This window comes from Odontesthes bonariensis, chromosome 22 (genome assembly GCF_027942865.1).
Source record: "Odontesthes bonariensis isolate fOdoBon6 chromosome 22, fOdoBon6.hap1, whole genome shotgun sequence".
Lineage (NCBI taxonomy): Eukaryota > Metazoa > Chordata > Actinopteri > Atheriniformes > Atherinopsidae > Odontesthes > Odontesthes bonariensis.
Window position 1 is genome coordinate 13,730,512 of NC_134527.1, and position 23,106 is coordinate 13,753,617.

Consider the following 23,106-nt stretch of genomic DNA (forward strand, 5'->3'; position numbering starts at 1 on the left):
TGGGTGCGCTAAACTTTCAAATCAAAACTGTACTTTTCTCAGTCAGAAACATTGTTCTAAGTTCCTCTTGAAGACCACCATCTTAATTTAAATGTTTTTTTTAAAAGTCAAATAAACTGATAAGTGATTACTTGTGAACCTCGTTTTATACCGTGGTGAATCTCATGCAGCAGATCTGCAACAACTTTTCATGCACATGCACACACAGAAGAAGTCCAGAATAAATGACAGATCAGTGTAGAGTTCAATAAACCATAATAGCAAATACCAACAACCTAATAAACCTGGGTAACATTCGTATGTTGCATTCGGTATCGCACAATGTGACCAGCTGTACAAAAATAAACAATAAATATCCTGCATATCAAAATTGTGCCACACAGTCTTGATATCTGCAGTACATGGAGTAAAAGTGGCACCAAAGTATTATTATAAGGTTGAAGTTAATCAGCATTCAACATAATCCTAATTGATATTGAATAAGGGCAAATAGACTTCTTTTAAATAAGTTTAACATAGATTTGAACATAGATAGCTTTTTTGACTCCTCTCTCGATCTATCGTCTCTGAGAGTAGAGAAGCTGTCTATGTTAATTTGGAAAAGTCATCTCTGAACAGAGGAGGTGGTCCTAGGTATCACCTTCCCAGAACTTACAATGCAGTCTTGACACTCCTCCCAGTTTCACAACCATTCACACACTGAATCTTGAGACCAAAACCTGCGAGTTCAGGCAGGTAAACGACTCACAGGTGTGACTGATTTATAGACCCAAGCATTATTCAGGTGAGTCATTGACCCACATGCGACTTTGACAACCTGCCAAGTGTGAATGGTAGCTTGGACTTCTTAAAAGCCAAAACTACCCACTATTTTTTGGAACTAAACAAGCTTTTTATATGTGAGGTGAAGCAGCTTCAAGAAGCAATAAAAAATAGGTCTAGTTGCCCTTATTTAGGCTTTTAAGATTACCACAACCTGGATGACTGAGAATTCAACATGTTTTATACAGTATGTTTTCACCTGTAGAGGGCAGTACACACTAATAACTGAAAATATGACATGTAAAGTGTAATCTGAGTAAAACAGCACCTGTCCTATTAAGGACTCATTTCTGAAAGACTAATCTTATAGCTTTTTCAAATATTTTCGGCATTTGTATTGATAGTGACTGTAGTGAGAAAGAGAATGACAACACAAGTCCACTTTGTGGTTATCATGTATAGTTTAATAGCTAACTTCCTATTCTTTAAATTTAATTTTGTTTTCCTTTGTTGAACCTAAACATCTTCCAAAAGCCAAACCAAATATTATTGGCATTTGCTGTAAATCTTTGTTCAAACATGTCTCATGTGGTCTGTGGGACGAAATAAAACTTGATACATTGCTGTCTTTCCATATTTCTCTCTTCGAGGCAATGTAATATTCAACTGTTGTAAAAATAACTCAAACAGTCTCTGTACACTCACTTTGTGATGTGACGCCTCAGCATTTTAGAGAGACGTGGCCATGTATAGCCTGCAAAAGTGAAGGGAAACTATAAACCACCCAAGTAGCACTTAAAAAGCACTCGGCACTCTTTCTCAGGGTACAGTGACTTTTCTGAGAAATCCTTTAATTTACTCCAGGTTTAGTTTCCAATGTGAGCAGTAAACTTTGTCTTTCCTACTAATTACGATGCATAACTTTTAAAGATAACTAAAACCTTTGAAACACAAAGCAAATCATTTAACTAAATTCAACATGACCAATATCACTTCATCTCCATTAAATCAGGAATAATCCCGTTAACCTTTTAGGCACGCCCAGTAATCAGAAGTGCACATCATGAACTGAAATCAGAGCTGTTTCATAAAGCGTTTTACTGTGTAAACATAGTGTGTAGAGCATGCATCAAGTATTACATTCGTGACACAGAAGTTAAGCATTTCAAATCTGTTATTTAAGTTAAGTTACAAGGCAGGTCTTTATGTTCCTAATTAATATGATTTATGAAAATAAATCTTTAAAGTTTCTTCAAGCATCTACATGTGCATGCATAAAGTCACATTGCTTTACTCAGCCATAGATACTTGACTATAATTGTATTCATCCAAACATTCATACAGTAGTGGTGACTTATTGCTTACAATAAAAAGTGAACTACTTGTAATGCACCCACAACAGGCTTATTGTCTTTGGATTTGCATAGTTTTCAAATATTGGTAAGGCATACCTTCAGTGCAAGCATCAAACAGCAACAACAAAAAAAAAACAGTTAATGCTATCATAAAATAACTTAGCATTCTAAGACTTCTCTCCAAGTGACTGCCTCACTTGCACAGGGTAGTTGTGTCCATGTTCAAAAAGCGAACACTCATTTTTGATTCAATTTCAAAGCCATCCAGCAGCTGTAAAAGAGAGTTTGTATCATTTCAAAATCCTGCAACTTCATTCAGGATGATTCAAAGCAATGATAAAGGTATAGTAAAATGTAGTTTAAACTAAGATGACTTACTAATAAAGCATTTTTGATAAACATAATAGCATATATTCTGCATACCAACCTTGAGAAAATGCTCAAATGTGATTCCCTCGTAGAATTCATCAGGCTCCTGTGCATTATTAAGTAGAGTTACTGAGTTAGTCTGGACAATGACTGAATCAAACTTAATTGTTTCTTTGAGATCCTACAGTTTACATACCATGTGACCCATTGAAATACTAGCGACCTCCAACATGGCTGCATCAGCAATGCCTTTGGCTGTTTCCCTCTCCAGTGCCCCGCTGCGTGATAAAAGCTCCTCCACCACCTGGATAGATGTGAACAACAGTTGAGATAAATTGCCATCACCACAATGGCTACAAGACTCAAATCACTGATCTCCAAAAGCTTGCGGAGAATGAGATTCCACCATCATTTCCTCAGAAGTTGCCAGGTGTGTTGCAGGAAAGCAGCTGACTCAGTGGAGCACATTTCAATAAATATGTATTATAACTGCAACAAACTATTGGGTTTTGTTTGCAGAATATAAGGATGTAATAATAATCTTGTGTTTATATTCAAATAAATTTATGGGTGTGCACCATTTTCTGGTTTGTTTGCTCTGATTGTGACATCACTAGAAGGCCCAGGATGATGGATATACGCTCACATTTGCCCCCGACACTGACTCAACCAGTCTCCTCCGGATTGCGTATTTCACACACGTAGGGTTACTTTCTGACCATGTGCACAACCAGCGCTCTAAAGTAGTATAAGGTCTGAACATACTTCTGTGGTCGCTCTGTGTTTGGGCTTTACAGATGCACTTCTACAAGTTTAAATATTTTTGCTGCGATATACAGTATCTGAAATGTGCGGAGTAATTTGAGTTGTGGCCCACTCTTGGTGATGTTTGTGCTGCTGTTGGTGCTTGTACGTTGTGTACAACGTGGACAAAGACCAGCTTTGTGTTAGAGAAAAAACAAGTATTACATAATGAAGACTGTCCAGTGGTTTTCCTCCTGTGCTTCTTAGCCATTTATCATTTTTGGTACTTTTTACCTGTGTGTTATCAAATCAACTGTTTGCAACCCATGCCAGTTCAAGCTAACTTTTAGCTAGCCTATGAGCTGTTCACCTTTTTGGAGAACTGCACATCCGTCCATCTGCAGTTAAAATATGCCTGTCTGTGGGGCTGAGAGCGACACAGACAAATACCTTTGTGCCAGTATAAATGGCCCTGTAGCCATCATAAACACATGTGCATAGAATATTCTCAGAATATTCTCAGACTCACGTTGCCACGTCTCAAGATAACATAGAGATGCTTTCCGTCTACCACAGAGAACCTGCATCTTCAATTAGGATCAAGATGATCAAATTGTACTTATAAACAGACATAAAAACATGGTAAACTCATGGCATGCGTTAGAGTGATGATTTCCACCAACTGTGAGTAAAAACTGTTTGGACATGAGTTTTATCAAGAGTGAAATGTTTTCTCTGTCTTTTACAAGTGAGAAGAGACTTACATGTCTGTATTCCTCGAGGTTTATTGTCCCGTCGTTATCAGTGTCATGCATGTTGAATAAAACTGGAGAGAGACAGAGCTTTCACTTTAGCAGCTGTGTATAAGCCACAAATAATGTAAAGTATGTGGTCATGTGCTTCACTTTCAGACGCACATCTCAGTTTCTCTCTCCGGACATTCCCACGTTGTTCTTCTGTCAAATGGAGTTTTGGAGGCTTAAAATGAGACATGACCACCAGGAATTCTTCAAAGCCGATCTCATCAACCGTTCCCTCACCATTGTGGTGAAAGTTTCTGAAGAAATAAACATAGAAGAAATAACAATTGGCTAATTGAAAATAATGTTCTTCAATTAAATCTAAACAAGAAAAAAAAAAAACTTTTTCCCAAAAAGTTGGGAGGATGTTTAAAATGTAATGCAGTTTTTTTGTATATAAAAAAATCATTTTAAATCTATACAACAACACATCAGCAGTCTGAATTAGAAATTTGATTTAGTTCTATCTATTATATATATATTTTTTTGTTCCCACTATATGCTCATTTTGGAATTTAATGCCAGCAGCACACGGGCATGTTTTTGACTGTGTTGCATCAACTCTTCTTTTAACAACACATGGTGACAGTTTAGAACTGACGAGACAAATTGCTGTTTTTAAAGCAAAATGTTTTTTTTTTAAATAGAGCCCTGCTGTTGTAATATGTACAGAAAGAGGTCCAGCATTGCCTTGCTGAAGTAGCTAAGTCCTTCAAGGAAAAACTATGGCCAGATGGCAGCATATGTTGCTCCTAAATCCTTCAGCTATGATGGTGCCTTCACAGATGTACAAGCAAAAATCCTCAACAACTAATATGCACCAGCACAACCAAATGGTACAGGCTTCCAGTCTTAAGGTAAGTGGGGTAGGTGGGCCACTAAATTATGAATCAAATCCATGTTTCTAGTTTATATAGGAATGGTAAATTTCAATAATAGTTGAATCAGAGGTATCTGTGTTGGCAGATCTCTGTTATCCACCTTATTCGTGGTTTGTTGTCAGAATATTTGTAAGATGTGTGGCTTAAGTAAACTGTGTTCAATACACCCCTCAAACACTTAAGGGTGAAAAAAAATTCTGTTTGCACATTTTTATTACAATGGAATCAGTATGATCAGATTTCCTGGTGAGTGGTTGTCCCTCAGTGAAACCCACATAACACAGATACGGGGAATGTCTCCTCAGTGGGATAGCTCATTTTGGTAAAGTCTCTGGTACAGGTAACCCATGCCATGTGCACTCATGCAGTACCATTTCATCAAAGATTCAGCCATTTGAACCGCGGCGGTGTGCATGATTTCCCAACAGAATTTGAGATTTTGATTCATCAGACAACAGGAAAGTTTTTTACTTTGCCTCTGTTTAACCGGAATGACCTCAGATCCAGAGAAGGTTAGAGATCTTCTTTAAATATGTCCCCCCCTCCCATTTTTTTTGTTGCATCATACAGTTTAACTTTATCTTTGACTTTGTGGGTTGCCAGGTGGTGTTGTTGGCACTGTCGACCCACAGCAAGAGTGTTCCTGGTTCAATCTTAGCAGGGGTTCCTCCCATAGTCATAAAAAATCCTAAATTGAATTCAGGAGCAAGCATGAGTGTATATGGTTGTTTGTCTCTGTGTTGGTCCTGTGATGGACTGGTGTCCTGCTTGCCCTGGGGTGGATCCAGCACCCCCTGCAACTCTGAATAGGATTAAGCAGGTATGGAAAATGGATGAATGGACTTTAACTTTGTGGATGCAGTGACATGATACATGCACTGAAGATGGTTTTCTTGAACTTCTGCAAAAATCTCCGCAGAATGGAGTCTGTTTGTAATGAGATGCCATCTGAAGGGCCCAAAGATCATGTTTATTCCCTACTGGTTTTTCCTGCCTTGTCTGTTGACTACAGAGATTTTGATGGATTCTGTTAAACTTTAAATGATATCATGTACCATAGATTCTAAAATAATTTTTTTTAAAGGCTCCTGCATTGAAAGATTTATTTTTTTTAACTATACAATTTTTATCTTTACAAGGCTCAGCTACTCTGAGGTTGTTTTTTTCTTTCTATCCAAATGAAAAAAGAACAATGGATCTGCACACCAGAGTGCTCCAGTAAGGGATTTTATTTAGCTCTTTTGAGCACCAGGCCCTTATTCCTTCTTCAGACTCTCTTTGGTCCACCAAAGCCCCGTCCAGTGATTTTTCAGATATATGTGTTTTCCCTTTGGTTTTTCTTTTATAGAATATTAAAAGAAGGGAGACATTTTTTTAAACCTGTTGCTGGCATCAAATTATAAATGAACATAAAATAATCACTATAGCAACTGATATGTTGTCAGTACTATTTTCAGTTGAACATAGAATCAAAATGTTTTAGTCTGTTTTTACTTGAATCTTTTGGAAATAAGGTTGCCGCTGTTCAAACGAAGAGTTAAAATTCTTCCCTGTACCTTTTGTCAAAGAAAGCCTCTACGATCTGTGCACGGATGGGATTGCATGCTAGATCTGGGATTTCATCGAAGTGATCTCTCCTGAGGGTTAAAAAAGACATTTTTAAGGTGTAGTATGTGGTGTTATATAAGATACAAGGCTGCCACATTGTAATATGAGCCAACATGAATCTTGTTGAGCAGGTTTCCTGTTCCAATGAAAGCTGGCTGATTGTCAAGCTGATTATTTACTGAAAAGCCTGTCTTGAAAAACAAATGTAACTAAACAGAATTATTACAAGGGTGATCATTTACAACACTCATTTCTTAAAGATATCTTAGGTCAGCTTACCGTAGAGTTTCTTCATTGTGGCTCAGCTGCTTGAATCTTTTATGAAGGATTCCAATCTGCTCAAATGAAACTGAAAACAGACATAAGGTAACCCTAAGCAGACAGCTGCTGTACTGTAAAATGACCTTACATTAAGTTCTATAAGAGTAAAAAATGTTCGCCGGGTCTTGGCAAACAAGGCAGCACATTTGAATATTCATACTTGTGTAAAATAGTTTGCTGAGTCTTTTGTGTGCCTACCACACGCATCCTCTCTCATTAGAGGATAAATATAGTGATACTATAACTAACAAGGAATGATAAACGTTGGAATAAACATATATTATTAACGGCATCGTCCTTTGTTGACTGGGTAAAGTTGCACTTCCGATAACTGTCATTTAAATTATTCAGCCAACAGACCAAGTTACCTTACAGACTTAACATTTACATGAATTACGTTTTTAAAGCAAACAGTAGGCCTAACCATATTCTTTAAGTTGACGAGATCAATTTTCCCATTTCAGATACACATTTGTTAAGACATTAAGGCCTGTTTCCGTTGTAGTGCAACGTCTCTTGTTTAATCGCTTCCTCCTTAGCTGACTGCGAAGAAGCGCCTGCAATATAACAACAATAATCATGACAACTCACAGCCCGTCTTTTCCGCCAGATCAATATATTCTGGGTGACTGGGTAGGGACTGCAGAGCTCCCATATCTCCAAAAGGCTCCTCTCTGACCAGCAGCCAACAATTTTAAGGGGGCGAAAGACAAAAAAAAAAAAAAAGAGCCGAAGCTGGACTCGACACGGAACTTATACGATCAGGTTTGTGAATACTCCATGTCCACACACGAGTGTTTTATATACGAGCGCGCACCTATTTCCCCTTGTGTGATCACCAAGCAGGTCTCATCTCTGCAACAGCGTAGGCCACTTCCGCAACAACCGACCTGGTGACGACACATTTAACAACAACGGACGTTTGGCTGAAAAAAATGACGTTTTTATCTTCTCGGAAGCTGCGACCTCTTCATCTATCCCGATGGAGGCAGAAGTGCGGAGGCAGAAAGCAGGCTGAACAGGTTTCCAGATAGACGACATGATGTGTGAAATTTCTACCTACAAAAAACCCCCAAAAGACTATTTCATACCTACAAAACTTTACACTTTACTTTTAAGAATACATCATATGTGTGAATTATGTAGGAAAAATATATGATTAATGTGCACCGTGGTATAAACGGGTTCATACGCGTTCATGTCACTGGCAATATAAAACCATTACATGATGCACATCAGGACACTCTGACAAAAGACCTGCCGTGACGTCAGTGTTGAGGTGTCGCCTGAAGTCCAACAGGTCTGAATGCTTCAAACCACAGATAAGTCAGCTGACAGCAACATATTTTTGGCCCGTGTGAGTCAGAGGGAAGAACTCAGTGAAAAGAGGATAACTCAGAAACAACACGTTGTTAGTAGTATTATCATTTTCATCCTTCACAATAAACCAAACTATCATAACTTTCAAATTAAGAGTTACAAAGAGCCTCACGGCTCACGGCACCCATAAATTTTAGACATTAGAATGATATCTTACAATGAATGTTAGAAATACCAATCCTATTATAAAACTTACACAATTAACCAAGGTAAAAAAGTTCATGCACGAAATATGAAATATTCGTAACTGGGCAAAGCCTTGCAGTACCATTATTTACCACATGGTGTCAGCAACAACATTGGAATTGTGCGTGTTTGCTGTAATGAAATATGAGCTGTTCTTGATATCAGATTGTTTCGTTTTCATCAGGGAGGCCGTAAATATATATCTGGTGTGTGTGTTTAAGTGATCAGCTAATTAATGGGTCGTTTTTATGGACCCACACCTTAACTTTTCCCCCCCTATAGGACTTGTTTAAAATGCTTTGGTTATCACAGGACATACATTTGTACATATTGTATCAGTACGTTTATCCCAAACCGCCCCGTTTTTTAAGCTGTTTACAAAGCTGTGAAGCCCCACGATCTGTAGCTGTTGCATTCTCCATTTAAGAGCAATACTGTCACTGCTAATAGTGAATCAACATGTGGACCACTGCAACAGAACTGATATGAAAAAAATCCACCTTACTTTTTATCTGAAAAGCAACCATCTCTTACCTCTTAACTGGCAGTAATGGCAAATTGAGATGATTCTCTCTGTCTTCTGTCCTATAAATTATCCAGATCTCTCTCACAAACCCACTGAAGCTGTATTTTTCTCCTACGTAGATCTAATATTCTTATTGTGTTCACACAGTATGACTACGTTAATTCTTTAAGGCCTACTACTTTTTAATTGAGTAAATGGAAGTTGAGTAAAGCATAATGTATTATATATTTTCAATTGGTTATTCATTAGGACTCTTTATACCTTATTAATCATCTGCTCATTAGAGCTCTTTGTGTTCTTTGTGTGAAAACTCTGAGACTAATGATATGCAAACAGTGTCAAACATTTCCACACTGAAGAGTTCCCAAGAAAGCAATTTGTTTTTGCTCACCTTAAGCTAGAGACCCACAAACTTATCATCATGCTTAAATATGTTGATCCCAAGTACAATGGCCCGTAAATGAGACTTCTCAAGTTATAATGATTATGGATGTACTGCACTTCACTTAATATGGAGCACTGCTTTGGTGGGTAAAAAAAAGTTCTTCTCTCTTTAGAGCTTTCCTTTAAAGTGTCAATAGATAGCATCTCCAATCCATTACTGATGGTGCCTCTGTTACAAAAACTGTATTGTTTCCTTTTACTCAGAACCTGATAACTACGAGCAACACAGGGCACAAATTGATCAACGCCAATTTAGAAATAAGAGATCATCACCAGAGGTTAAGAGAAATTGCCATTATTCCATTTAGAGTGTAACGTAGTTTAAGTTGTTCTTCAAGCAAACTAGAAAATAGCAAAGGTTGGAGACAGGCAAAACAAAAAATGAGGAGAAAATGTTTCAGTCTACTCATTCATTGGGCTAAGTCCACACATTCACTGGTATCTTTAAGATGCAAAAAGAAACGAAAAAAATATTAATTGAGATTAACGTTCTTGCTGCCAGAGTTTGCATGTTCTTCCCATGCATGCGTGGGTTTTCTCTGGGTACTCCGGCTTCCTCCTACCATTCAAAAACATGTATTTCAGTTTAAGTGGTGACTCTAAATTGACCCGAGGCGTGAGTGTGAGCTTGCATGGTCGTTTATCTCTTTTGTTTCCGTGTTACCATGTGACGGACCTGCAAACCATCCAGGTTGTACCCTGCCTCTTGCCCAGTAGCCGCTTTACTTGGATAGGCTCCAGCACCCCCGCTTCCCTGAATTGGATTAATTGGGGATAGAAAATGATCTAAGTCTATATTTAAGGTTGAAAACATATAATCATTCATGTAAACATCTTGGAACTGAGGAGACCAATTGCTGGACCTTTGAAAGAGGAATTTTGTCCCATTCGTGTATGATATAGGATTCTAGCTGCTCAGCAGTCCTAAATCTTCTATGCTATGTTTAGCATTCCATGATCTACCAAATGTTTTCAATAGGTGAATAGTGTGGACTGCAGGCAAGCCAGTCCAGTACAGTACCTGGACTCTTCTCCTATGAAGCCATAGTATAGGGAATAGATGCAGTATGCAGTTTAGCGCTGTCATTCTGAAGTATACAAGGTCGTTTCTGAAAAAGATGTCATCTGTCATCTAAAACCTGTGTGTACCTTTCAGCATTGATGGTGACTTTCCAGATGTGGAAATTGCCAGTTCCATAGCCACTAATCAACCCCCAAACCATCAGAGAGGCAGACTTTTAACAGAGCACTGATAACAAGCCGGATAGTCCCTCTCCTCTTCACTCCAGAGAATGCACGATCCATTATATCCTAAAAGATTTTCAGATTTCATTTTGTCTGACCATAGTGTAGTTTTCCGCCTCAGTTCATTTTAGGGCCCAGAGAAAAAAGCAGCATTTCTGCTCATATATTCTTTGCATGATAGAGCTTTAACCTGCATTTGTAGATTACACCGTCAATTATGTTCACAGAACGTGATTTCTGGAAGTGTTCCTGAGCCCATGCAGTGATTCCCATGACAGAATCATCTCTTTTTTTAATGCAGTGCCGCCTGAGGGCCCAAAGATCATGAGCATACTATTGTCCCACTGCGCAGAGATGTCTCCAGATTTTCTGATTATGATGATGTTATTGTACTGTTCATTATGGAATGTCAGAAGTCTTTGCAATTGTATATTGAGAAACATTATTATGAAACTGCTCTACAATTTAATGATGTAGTTTCTTGCAGATCCCTGAACTTCTGCCCATCTTTACTTCTAGGACAGTCTACCTCTCTAAGATGCTCTTTTTATACCCAACTGTGTAACTGACCTGTTTCAAATTAACCTAATTATTTGCAACATGTTCTTCCAACTGTTTTGGTTTTAGATGTAGATGTTTTAGATGTTTTAGATGTCTTTTCCAGCCTCCGAATTCAAGATGAGCAAATATTTTTCATGGAATAGTGAAATGTCTCACTTTCAACATGTTTTCTGTGTTCTATTCTGTGTTACACTCCAGTCTCTCCAGGCCAAGTGTTAGTAACATTTGTGGTTTCACAAGTAGCTCTTCTAGAAATACAAGATGCATAGAAATGTGATGATGTATAGAAAACTTCACCACTGCCATACAGGTGTGAAATGAGCAATCGAAGCTGACACAACCCCATCAGGTGAGGAACTTATGAGACACTGTTGTGTACAAACCAAGCGTGCAGATAGAAGGAATTTCAGAGTCCAGAACTTTATTCATAAACGATCCAACAGGTAGAGTATGACTGGACAGAACATGCATGGGGCATGAGGACGTAGAATGTGATACAAAGATCAAGCAGGGGAAGAAAGAAACTGGGTAGTATCTGTATATATATTTAGGAGAGGAGACCATCCTCCGCCACAAGCTGTGCACATGTGGCATTTGTTCAGTCATACAGACACAGACAATAATTAAGTTAACAGAATGTGCAGTGGCTTGTGAGAGTAGCTGCATGTGAAGAGTAAAAATGCCATCAATGATGGTACATTTTCATTGTAAAGAATATTATTTAGACTGTTTTCTAAACCTCACCAAGTGGTGTTATTTTCAAAAGCCAGACAGAAAGTCTCAACATTTCACTGTTATTGTTTAAACCTATCGATGGAGTTTTTTAATAGCGTGTTGTCACCTTGTGCCGCGTCTGCTAGCGCGAGCGGTGTTGATGACGTCACATTTCGTGCCCGCCATGTATAGTGGCGCAAGCAGCGCAAGTCGATGCGCCAGTCGTTGCAATTTTCTCCGTCACAGAGGTGGCGCTGCTACGTGAAGGTTACCTCTACTCTACAACCACGAAAGTGGAGAAGAAAACAATGCCGCTGTCAAGAGCAGGAATACTGTAATTAATGATACTGCTGCAGTTTTTGGATCATTTTAATTTTTTAATTCAGTTAATAGAGGTGAAGGTCTGAAGCCCCCGGCATCAACAGAGTCTCTGCCCTCTTCTTTGCCTTCACGTATCTGTCGCGTAGCTTCTTCCACACATTCTTACAGAACTCTCCCTCTTTCCCCAAAGTTCTGCCAATCTCTGTGCACCAGTTTTGGGAGTTTACGTGCTCCCTGTGCTGTTTCACTGCAGTTTCGTACAGCTGTCTGTACAAACGCACCTCCTGACTGAGCCGGTCTCACATCGGTCCATCCGGTTCGTTGTTCTCGGCGCAACCAAGTTACAAAAATCGACTGGTGCACGACAACGCCCTGCGCCGTCTTTTCAAGGCAAGCGAAACGTCAAGGCTGAAACGTCATTTTGACGTCACGGTCCGGCACTGCCGTGACAGACGCGGCAACCATGCTAGAGCCTTAACAGTGGCTAACTTCCAGCCATGGCGTCGTCTTCTCCGTTTACGGTAAGATTGTTCAACATCACAATGATTGTAAACAGGCTGTCACGGCTTTCATTTCAAGAAATATTGATAGTAGATGTATACTAGACTAGTTGTTGAATTTTCACCTTTCGGTGTGATACATGTTACTCACACAATCTCATTGTAGTAATAACACTGGTGATCACAGAGAAAAGGCTACTATTGTCATCCTAGCCAAAAGTACAGAATGGATTTATTTCGATAGGTGTTGTTCTGGCCATTTATGTTTTCTTACGGTGCGTTCACACCAGACGCGGTCGCGCGACGTGATTACATACAAAGTCAATGCAAAGACGCGAATAGACGCGGATTCGAGCCGGCGGCGCGATGAGGCGCGGTGAGACGAATGCCGCCGCACGAGTGAAAAGATGCGAATCCGCGCGAGTTCAAAAAATCCAACTTTGGCGAAATATTCGCGTCAGACAGCCTATCAGCGTTGAGATTCTGGACGACAGTGACGTGGAGACAGATGGACAGGCGCTGTCTGTGACATGCAGATGGGACTGCAGATGGAAATTAGCTTCTAAGCTAAAATCTGGTTAATTACTTTGTAATTAATGTACTTTGCACATGGTCCCTGACTAAATAAAATAGACTAAATAAAATAAAAAAAATAAAGTCTGGATGACGGCCGCTTCCAGCGGTATTTCAGGCTCACCAGGACCCAGTTTGATGACCTGCTCGGGAGGATCGGTGCCGTGATCTCTCGGCAGGACACCAACTACAGGCGCTCCGCAGCTGAAATGGAGCTATGGTGCCGTGATCACCTGAAATCGATTCCTGTAGAAGGCGGTGAAATTCTCCGAGCTGAGTGCACCTCCGTATGATATCACTGACCCAGACACGACGGCGTGTGTGTTTCTCGGACTTCCACCGCAGGTACAAGTACGCGATAGTATATATATCAGCCATGGTTGATGAGAGAATGAAATGGAGGGAATGGCGCCAAATAGCCCGCGTTTTTCACTCGCGCGAATGAGGCGAGTAAATTCAAATTACACCCGCGGCAACACTCGCGCGATATTGGAATATACTTTGGTTGATTTGGAGTCAAGATCTGGGGTTCATTTTGTATTTGAGTTTGCTTGTTTAAATTATTTTGGTGACTTTTGGACCCGCCCATTAATCATACAGATTAAGAACACACCAGGGGCTCTTTTTTGTTTGTCAGATGTCTGGTGTGAGGATGGGAGGTGGTGGTGGAATGATTTTTTGACCACTTTCAGATCTTATTAATTTCAAATAAGTTAACTTTTGTTTTCATCTAAATCGTAAGATTTGTTTTGTTCATATTTTTTGTTGGTAAAAGAAAAAATAAACATAGATAGGCTACATACATATATTTTAACAACTGAAGTGCGTGCAAGTCAAGAACACAACCACCTGCTGCCATCCCCGGCCTTTCTTGGAAATATATCATTTGGAAATTTAAAAGGCCGCGACAGGTGTAATATGCATGTTACTATTGTATGCATGCATACCTGACATTGTAATCCATTTATTTTTTGTTACGGACGAATCTTACGGGGAAGATGCAGAGTTTTAACACAGAAGGAATCCTGGATTTTGAAGAAGTTGGACCTGTCAGCCATCCCCATGTTCATAAACTTGAAAAGGAGTGATATTTTGGCGTAGTTGTTGCCTGAGAGCAATATATTGGTTGCAAGCATGAAATCCCCGACCAACATCCCAAACTTGAACATGGGCTGTGAACTCCATCGCCACACCAAATGACCCTGAGAACACATCTGAAAACACAGACAAAAATTGGGTGGGGGGATTAACAGAATACATAAAGCAGCCAATATATTGCTCTATATATATATATATATATATATATATAAAAAATATATTTAAAAAAATCGTTTATATATATATATATATATATACACCGGTATATATATATATATATACACAATTTTCCAACTTCTCTTCTTTGCAGAAAAAATGTCAAATAAGATAATAATAATAGATTATAATATGTATATTTTGTATATATTGTAAATGCAACTTTCATTTCCAACCAGAACGGATGAAAACTCTGCCAAAAGCTTATGAGAGGAGCATCATTTGTGAATACACTCATTAACAGATCTGTCTACTGAAGAAGATCAGGCTGAAAGCTCCACAGAAAGCCAGCAGGTGGATCTTGAGTTGAGATCAGAGGTGCATGCTGAAAACGCATGAGTCATGAGTAAAATCCAGATATCCGAGTAGTAGCACGCCAAATGAAACACCTTCTAAACAAACTAAACACAACCCACGTACTGTAGTCAGTTTATGAGAGGCTTCTTACATGGTCTGTTGTCTGCTGGATGCCACACCGTTTCAGCAGCTTTGGTTTCATATTCACCATGTTTTATTTGCAGTGTCATGTGTTCCCTCATGAGGCAGCTCGGTGCATCATTTTACAAACACAGCGCATCTTTTATTTTCAGGGGTTTTCCACACTTTTTGTTTCCTATTCACTGCAGCCCGGCTTTAATAACACTGACAGCTGAGAGGAGTTTCGTCTTTCTCAGGTTTTTTTGTTTCCTGGAAACATACAGTGACATCAGCAGTGCATAAATCAGTCAGTAAAGCAAGGGGCCTGACGGGGATGGCACAACAAAGGCGCAGCAGGAGGAGCACTCTTATCTCTTCAGGACTTTTCATTTAGTTTCTGCCTAAATTGCTGCTTGAGGTTGAATACTTAACACAAATATATGAATAAATACGAAAACGTTTTTACAATTGCCTTTTTTTCCCTTCTTTCTTAGTCATTTTATTTATATAATATTTTATTGCTTTCACTGTTCTTTTATTGTTTTTATTTGTTTTTACTTATTCTCTTTATTTATTACCTGCTGTAAAGCACTTTGGTACATCGTAAGGATTGTCTGTAAAGGGCTGTATATATAAAGTACATTTACATTTTTCAACCTTCTCGGATTCATCATGTGACCCTTAGAAGGTTTAAGTTTCTTAATTTATGGAACTATTCAGTTCTTTATTTAGCACCTTGAACCAGGTGCTGGGCTGGTTCAACTTTAAAATATTGCTGGAGAGTCATCACAGAGCCATCTGTCATTACCTCAACAGAAATGGGTTGATTGAACCTCCGTCTACTACAGTGTTTCCCAATCCTGGTCCAAGCCCTGCCATTCCAATAAAAAAAAAACAAAAAAAAAACGAGTCAGCTCTTTGGCGTTGACGAAAGTAGTCCGGCTAGTTGGCCAGTTACCTAAATACTTAAAGTGCTGTTTCCTAAGTGCACACACCATGAACTTACTTTTCTTCAGAGGTGACACTTTTCATTGCAGGACTTCTTCTGAATCAGTACACCGTAGGTGCAATGTTTCCACAGTAACATTCTTTATGAGTAGAAATGACATCTTAAGATGTCTTTAACTTAGTTTGCACTTGTTGAAACCAAAAAAGTGATCATTCTCAGTGATGATGCTGGATGTGCAGCGCAGATAAACATCAAATCAGCCCTTTAAAATCTCATTTCATATTATTTTTTTTTTACCTTTTGCTGAATTTCTTTGTTAAACATATCTGTTGGATTTTACTGTTATTTATTTATGTAAAGCACTTTGGTCAACCCAGGTTGTTATAAGGTGCTATATAAATAAACATGACCTTGACCATGACCTTATCTGTCCTTGGAAGAACTTTTGCCGCCATGCGTGAGGTTATGGATTTTAAATATCCACAAATACATTTGTATTCTTATTGAATAGTCTGGATTCCTGTAACATGCTTCCTCATAGATTTCTCTTTGTAACAAGTTTAATTTCTAAAATCTAAATCTAATCCAGACAACCAGAATGCAATCTGACATATCTGACCAGTAAATACAAACCGTAGATGTATAAAAGGGCAAGAATAACCATAACATGAATAACAAGTAAGAATTATACTGCAGATATTCAAATTTCACATCAGATATCAACAATATTTCAATTTGTTCACCTTTTAACCTTATTTTGATAACAGTAATTGTGTAATTTAGTTTTTTTTATAATTTATTCTATTTAAACACATAAATCAATGCAATGATGATTAGTGAAGGAACATATCTTCATGTTCTTTTCTGAATGACACATTAATGCTGTTAACAGCTGAGAGAACAATGCCCTGATGCTTTCAGGCAGTTGTTCAGGATGAAAAGATGCAGATGAACAAAAGTTATATGAATTTGAATCATATTTTATTGATGTTATAATATGATGTATGGAGAAGGATTTATATCAATTTTCAATTCAATTCAATTCAATTCATTTTTATTTATATAGCGCCAAATACAACAAATGTCATCTCAAGGCACTTAGATAATATAGTCCAATTCAAGACAATTGGAATTCAATTCATTGTAATCATAATTATTTTCAAAATAATCCAATTCGTTCATATAGAGCCAATTCAAAAACAATTTCCTAGCTAAGGAAACCAACAGATTGCACTGAAAACTTTTTCTTTTTCGGTCCAATCTCCCGTCCTGAGCTTGCCCGAGGCGACTGTGGAGAGAAACGACTCCCTTTTAACAGAAAGAAACCTCTGGCAGAACCAGACTCAGGAAGGGTGGCCATCCGCCTCGACCAGCTGGGGTTTGAGAAGACAGAAAGGGGGGGGGGGGGTTCAGAGGAAACATTTCCTTTGGGCGGCTCTGAGACATCTTTTGACTGTTGGACTAATTCCACTTCGACTTGACTCACCAGTTCTGGCACCGTGTCCGATCCAGCCTGATGAGCCAAGTCTAATGGAACCACTTCCTGTCTGTCTGCAGAGGCCGTTTCTGCTCCTGTTTCCTCTTCCATGGGTTTGGAGATCTTTGGTTCCTGGACATCGATCGGTGATGGAATGTCCTCCGTGTCTTGTTGCTCCTGGATGATTTCAGGCTCGTTGTTCTTTACGATGGTTTTTGGCGTCTTCTTGTTCTTGCGCCGACGCTTCTTTGATGTAACTTTCTCCTTTGGTTGGTCAGGGATCTTTTGTGGTTCTGTTTCGGTAACTTCCTCCACTTCTAGATTCAATACTTCTTGTGAGCCGACTCTTCTACAGTTGGGATCTTTGATGTTATAATATGATGTATGGAGAAGGTTTTATATTCATTTGAGGTTGACAAGCTGTTGATGATTCTTGTGTGCGAGTCTTAAACGCTGCTCTTTCTTCCTCTCTCGATGTTTTTCTCTTTTTACTGGCGTCGGTGTTTTGGCGTCATCATTTTCTTAAACTTCCTCCACGCTGAAGGCACCTATGGTCTTCCTTCTGAGGGCTCACATTGGTCCACGAGTTGTTCTGGAACTGCTGTGTCTTCTGTGGGATGTAAGGCTGCTGATGGTTCACAGTCCTCTGGATGTTGAGAGGCTGGTTCCATTTCAAGGATGATGACGAGTCTTTCTTGGATTTGGTTTTCAGAGGAAACATTTCCTTTGGGCGGCTCTGACATCTTTTGACTGTTGGACTAATTCCACTTCGACTTGACTCACCAGTTCTGGCACCGTGTCCGATCCAGCCTGATGAGCCAAGTCTAATGGAACCACTTCCTGTCTGTCTGCAGAGGCCGTTTCTGCTCCTGTTTCCTCTTCCACGGGTTCGGAGAACTTTGGTTCCTGGACATCGATCAGTGATGGAATGTCCTCCGTGTCTTGTTGCTCCTGGATGTCTTCAGGCTCGTTGTTCTTCACAATGATTTCTGGCGTCTTCTTGTTCATGCGCGGAGGCTTCGGTGCAACTTTTGGTGCAACTTTCTTCTTTGGTTCGTCAGGAATCATTTGTGGTTCTGCTCCGGTAACTTTCTCCACTTCTAGATTCAATACTTCTTGTGAAGCCGACTCTTCTACAGTTGGGATCTTTGGTGGAACAATGATCTGATCTAAATGGAGTTGTGGGATGATGTACAGCTCTCTTTGTTCTTCTGGCTTGTTGATGACAGATTGCACAACAGCCTTCATGAGATCTGCCACCTTCTTCTCTTGAGTCTTTGTTGCCTCCTCCTGTGATGTTAGTTTGGAGGCCAGATTAATGTTGACGGCAGTCTGTTCTCTCAGTTGTTCTTTCAGGTTCTCGACCTGATTTATGTTGGCGGCAATCTGTTCTCTCAGTTGTTCTTTCAGGTTCTCGACCTGATTTATGTTGGCGGCAGTCTGTTCTCTCAGTTGTTCATTCAGGTTCTCGACCTCTTTCAGAACTGCCTGGTATTCAGTTTCTGCTACTGCTAGTTTTAAAGGTTGACTCAGTTCCGCAATAACTTGGTTGCACTGTTTGAGCTCCTGCTCGCACTTCTGGTGGAGATGACGCTCAGAGGTCAAACAGTTTTCCAGGTTGTTTAGCTTTTCCTCAGTCGTGGAGAGGGCGCTCTCTGCTGCGACTCTTCTGTCTGTCTCTTTTGTCAGAAAGAAGTTTTTCTTCTGCAGCTTTGTCTTTAGAATATCCAGGTTGTTTAGCTTTTCCTCGGTCATGATTAGCCTTTCCTTAGTGTTGAAGAGGGCCCTCTCTGCTGCGACTCTTCTGTCTGTCTCTTTTGTCAGAAATAAGTTTTTCTTCTGCAGCTTTGCCTTTAGAATATCCATCTGATGGTAGAGATAGTTTATCTCGTCATTCTTCTGCTGGTAAGAGTTGTGGGATTTCTCTGATCCGTAATCTCGGTCGGCAGCAGAGGCGTCAGATGGAATCCCCTCAGTTTGTGAAACTGGAGTCTTGCACTTGACGCGACGAACTACGGAGGCCTGGTGATGATCCTGCAGGAGCTGGACCTCCAAGACCTGAGGAGGAACAGCTGGAGCAGGGACCTGGGATGTTTCTTCCACTTCGTCCTTTGATGATTGAGGAGACGGGGAATCCTCGGGGACCTGGGACGGTTGTTTTTCCAACAGGTTGGTGGTGGGTTCCTCATTACTTTCGTTGCCAAAAGTAATGGTAAAGTTGTAGAACTCCTCGGGCAAATCGTCGTCCACCATGTCGCACCACTGAAGTGGAGATGATTTCTTGGTTTGACTCATTTTGCTTGTCTTTAAGTACTTAAAATCAAAATGACTTTTTAAGATAATAAGTAAGCGTTGTTACTAAGTGCTTGTCAAAATTACTATTGAAGGTAGTAATTAAGTGTTTGTTTTAGGCGATGTGAAAAACTGTGCTGTGACTTTCAAAGATGCTTGAAAAACTCGACGTGTTTCTTCAGATGAACTGACGAACTGTGAAAAAGCAGCGAGGAGGTCTTATTTATAAACTTTGGTTTCTCTAATATCTCTGACATCACAATCGCTAATAATAATTTAGTCAAGCCAAACCAATTTGGCTAAAGTAGCATAATTTTGCCAAGCTAACTTCATGTCAAATATATCGTTAATGTCCTCATGCAACTCTTCCATACAAAAAGAGTGCATTCAGCCTTAAAACCTGTTTCCTAAAGCTAAATCAGATGTCCTTGACAGCTCAGAGGAATCTAGGTGTCCCAGTACCAAATGCTGAACGTCAATCTTTAGGACGCACAAACAGGTGAATACAAACAACACCACACACCACAAAAAAAGAATATATAACACTTTTTTTCCCCATTAAAAACATCAGACACCCGAGCCAGACCTCCAGGACCCAGCTTGGTCACGATGCAGGTGGAGCCCACATTTGAGGAGCTTCGACAGCTCACACAACCCACTCTGGACAACCACTCAGTCACTGTGGAAACCTATCCTGAGCCCATTGTTGACACAAAGGTCTTAAAAGTTCCAAAACACATCAACATGATATTTATGTTAATTTGAAGGAGATTTTGACTTAGATTTAGACTTACATGCACATTAACATCATATGTATCTAACTAAAAAACACAATAAACAAAAAGACATAGAAGATGTATCTCCTAAAATTAGTTTGTCAAATTAGCTTCAGGAATGACAATAATACCATTATTTGGAATTAATTCCTATGGTAACAGCCCTGGTTTGAAGATTTTTGAGATATTTTCGGGGGCCCAAATCCAGGGCCCTACATGTTTAAAGGGATTTTCATAAAATAGTAATAATGTCACTTATCCTATAATTCTTCTCTTTACCAATAGGTTGTTGTGTATGAAATATCATGGCATTGTACCTTGTGGTATCATCAGTATTTCATAGATTTATCCTATGCTTTGGTTAAGCAATAATTGTTACTACCAAGAGTTGTGCTCTACTTCCAGATTGACCCATCCTTTGAGGAAGAGAGGGGCTGCAGTTCGTCTCAACCCAGCGTCCAGCTGCAATGCACAGAGGACTGGACCAGTAACAGAGGAGACAATCATAGCCCATGCCCGGACACTTTGCCTCCTCCGTCATCTTTACCCTCCCCTTCTCCTTCCCCAACCCCAGCATCCAGACGTGAGGAGACTCTCCATTCCTCTGTAACGTTACAAACTACTGAGCCATTAGTCGCGCCCATCCACCACAGCCTCAACATCTCACATGGCAACCCTCCCCTGCTGCTCACTCACCACCTCTCTTTGGGCCTCACAACAGTTGCTGTTGATGTCCAGTTCTACCCAGCAGCCACAGCTTCGATGGCAGTAGGCACCAGCACTCACATCAATTCAGTCTCTAATTCAACCTCAGTGACTGCGCCTCTGTTTAGTCCCCCGTTGGCCAACAGCCAGGAGAATGATGACCGATCAACTGCCAGGTTTCATCACAGTAAGTAGCGACAGGTGGACATATGACATATGACCAACAATCTCCAGTTGTGGAGCATGTGCATCATGAACTAGTGTAATGTTAGCATAATTTTTTGAGTTAATTTAAATATTTTTTATTTGGATGGATTCCTTCCATTTATTTCTGAGAGATTGATATGTATATTAATGAGTTACGTGACATTTTTTCCCAATGTTAAATGGATTCAGCCCATTGACTCTAAGAATGTAGAACATCCATTTTGAACCAGGTACAACATTTGTCCACTTGTAAACATTTGATTACTGGAGTAGACCTACATATGACTCATGCAAACAAGTTTGACTTGTCCCTAAATCTATGTTATATTTGCTCTATGGTGAAAATTAGATTTAGCTTTAAATGACCACAACATCAAATGTTAGATTGACTTTGTGAGTAGTTTGTAAAATCATCACATTGTAACTTTTTTATTTACGAAGAAAGCAGGCATTACCATAAGCACGTTGACCAATCTCTGTATCCTGTTAGTGGTCAAGTCATAAACAGAGTGCAATCATTCGTGAAGGGTGGAATGGAATGGAAACAAAATCTAGCCTTTCTTATTTGAGATAACAAAGCTGTGGGTTAGTTCATGTGAAAAGCTTTTCTATAGAGAAACAGCCAAGGAGACATTATATTGCAATTTTTGAAGAACTGTACACAAGTAATTTAACCTACTCTCTATACCAAGATACTTGACTGTTACACTTTTTTTCTAAAAACCAAAGGGGGACAATTGGTATATTAATAAACATTAATACAAGTCCATTTTTGTCTGTTAAAAGTGTTGAAATGTTATTTGCTGTTCTGTATTAAAAAGCTCTGCCAGCTCTGGGTTTAGGTCCTTAATCCACATGGACTGATGCTGCCTCCATTATTGTAAAACCCTCTTTGTGAATATACCAGGTTCTGTAACCCTGAAAAATGCTTGATGGTTGTGTTTTAATAGGAAATACATGTTCAGTTATACTCTCTGACACTATTATAGCATTAAAGGTCCTCCTTTACTTCTTGAAGTTTGGTTAGCTGGCAGACGTGAAGGTAAGTCCAACAACAATTAAAAAGAAAGCGAAAGACGTCCCAAATGAAGCAGCAAATATTTGTTTCAGGCTGAACCCGAAAGAAGCAAACAGCCTGAGTAAAGGACTGGCAGTCTTCAGAGAGAGAGAGAGAGAGAGAGAGAGAGCGAGAGAGAGAGAAAAACAGCTAAAAGACGGGTGTAGTGCGGGTTTGATAGCATAATGTGATGCAGGTGTGTTCAGGAGGAAAACAGAAAAACTAGATTATGTCTGAAACGAGAACAACTTGCAAAGTATAAATGCTTCCTGCCACTTTCTTTTGAAAGGGAACAGTTAAGTTACCTCTGCCAGACAGAACTCAGAGTGTCATTCTCTGACGTTGTTCAAAAGAGATGTAATTACAGTAGTTGTTGTAGTAGTCATAGTTGTAATAGAACAGGTGTCCCAACACCATAACCCTAAAAAAGCTATCCATCCATTTTCTATACCTGCTTAATCCAATTCAGGGTCGCAGAGGGGCTGGAGCCTATCCCAGCTGTCATTGGGCGAGAGGCAGGGTACACCCTGGACAGGTCACCAGTCCATCACAGGGCCACACAGAAACAAACAACCATGCATGCTCACACTCAATTTAGAATCACCAATTAACCTAACATGCA

The 23,106-nt window shown here is 39.6% G+C and overlaps 2 protein-coding genes across 4 annotated transcripts; one reads left to right on the forward strand and one right to left on the reverse strand.

Annotated features, from left to right (window-relative positions):
• Positions 1–1,204: 1,204 nt before the first annotated feature.
• On the reverse strand, positions 1,205–7,828 carry tescb (tescalcin b). 2 transcript variants are annotated; one of them, XM_075455345.1, is made up of 8 exons: positions 7,658–7,828; positions 6,799–6,868; positions 6,468–6,548; positions 4,148–4,287; positions 3,995–4,056; positions 2,683–2,790; positions 2,545–2,592; positions 1,205–2,388 (listed from the first exon to the last, which is right to left on the reverse strand). In XM_075455345.1, the coding sequence occupies exons 1-8, from the start codon at positions 7,743–7,745 to the stop codon at positions 2,311–2,313; spliced, it is 675 nt and encodes a 224-aa protein (XP_075311460.1). In that variant the 5' UTR covers positions 7,746–7,828; the 3' UTR covers positions 1,205–2,310. The 2 variants fall into 2 exon arrangements, with proteins under 2 accessions (XP_075311460.1, XP_075311461.1); XM_075455346.1 differs by having other exon boundaries at positions 7,432–7,732.
• Positions 7,829–12,004: 4,176 nt separating this feature from the next.
• On the forward strand, positions 12,005–22,250 carry LOC142372604 (uncharacterized). 2 transcript variants are annotated; one of them, XM_075455539.1, is made up of 2 exons: positions 12,005–12,738; positions 20,921–22,250. In XM_075455539.1, exons 1-2 carry the CDS (start codon positions 12,715–12,717, stop codon positions 21,413–21,415), a joined length of 519 nt encoding a protein of 172 aa, XP_075311654.1. In that variant the 5' UTR covers positions 12,005–12,714; the 3' UTR covers positions 21,416–22,250. The 2 variants fall into 2 exon arrangements, with proteins under 2 accessions (XP_075311654.1, XP_075311653.1); XM_075455538.1 differs by lacking the exon at positions 12,005–12,738 and adding an exon at positions 20,224–20,456.
• The last annotated feature ends 856 nt before the right edge of the window (positions 22,251–23,106 follow it).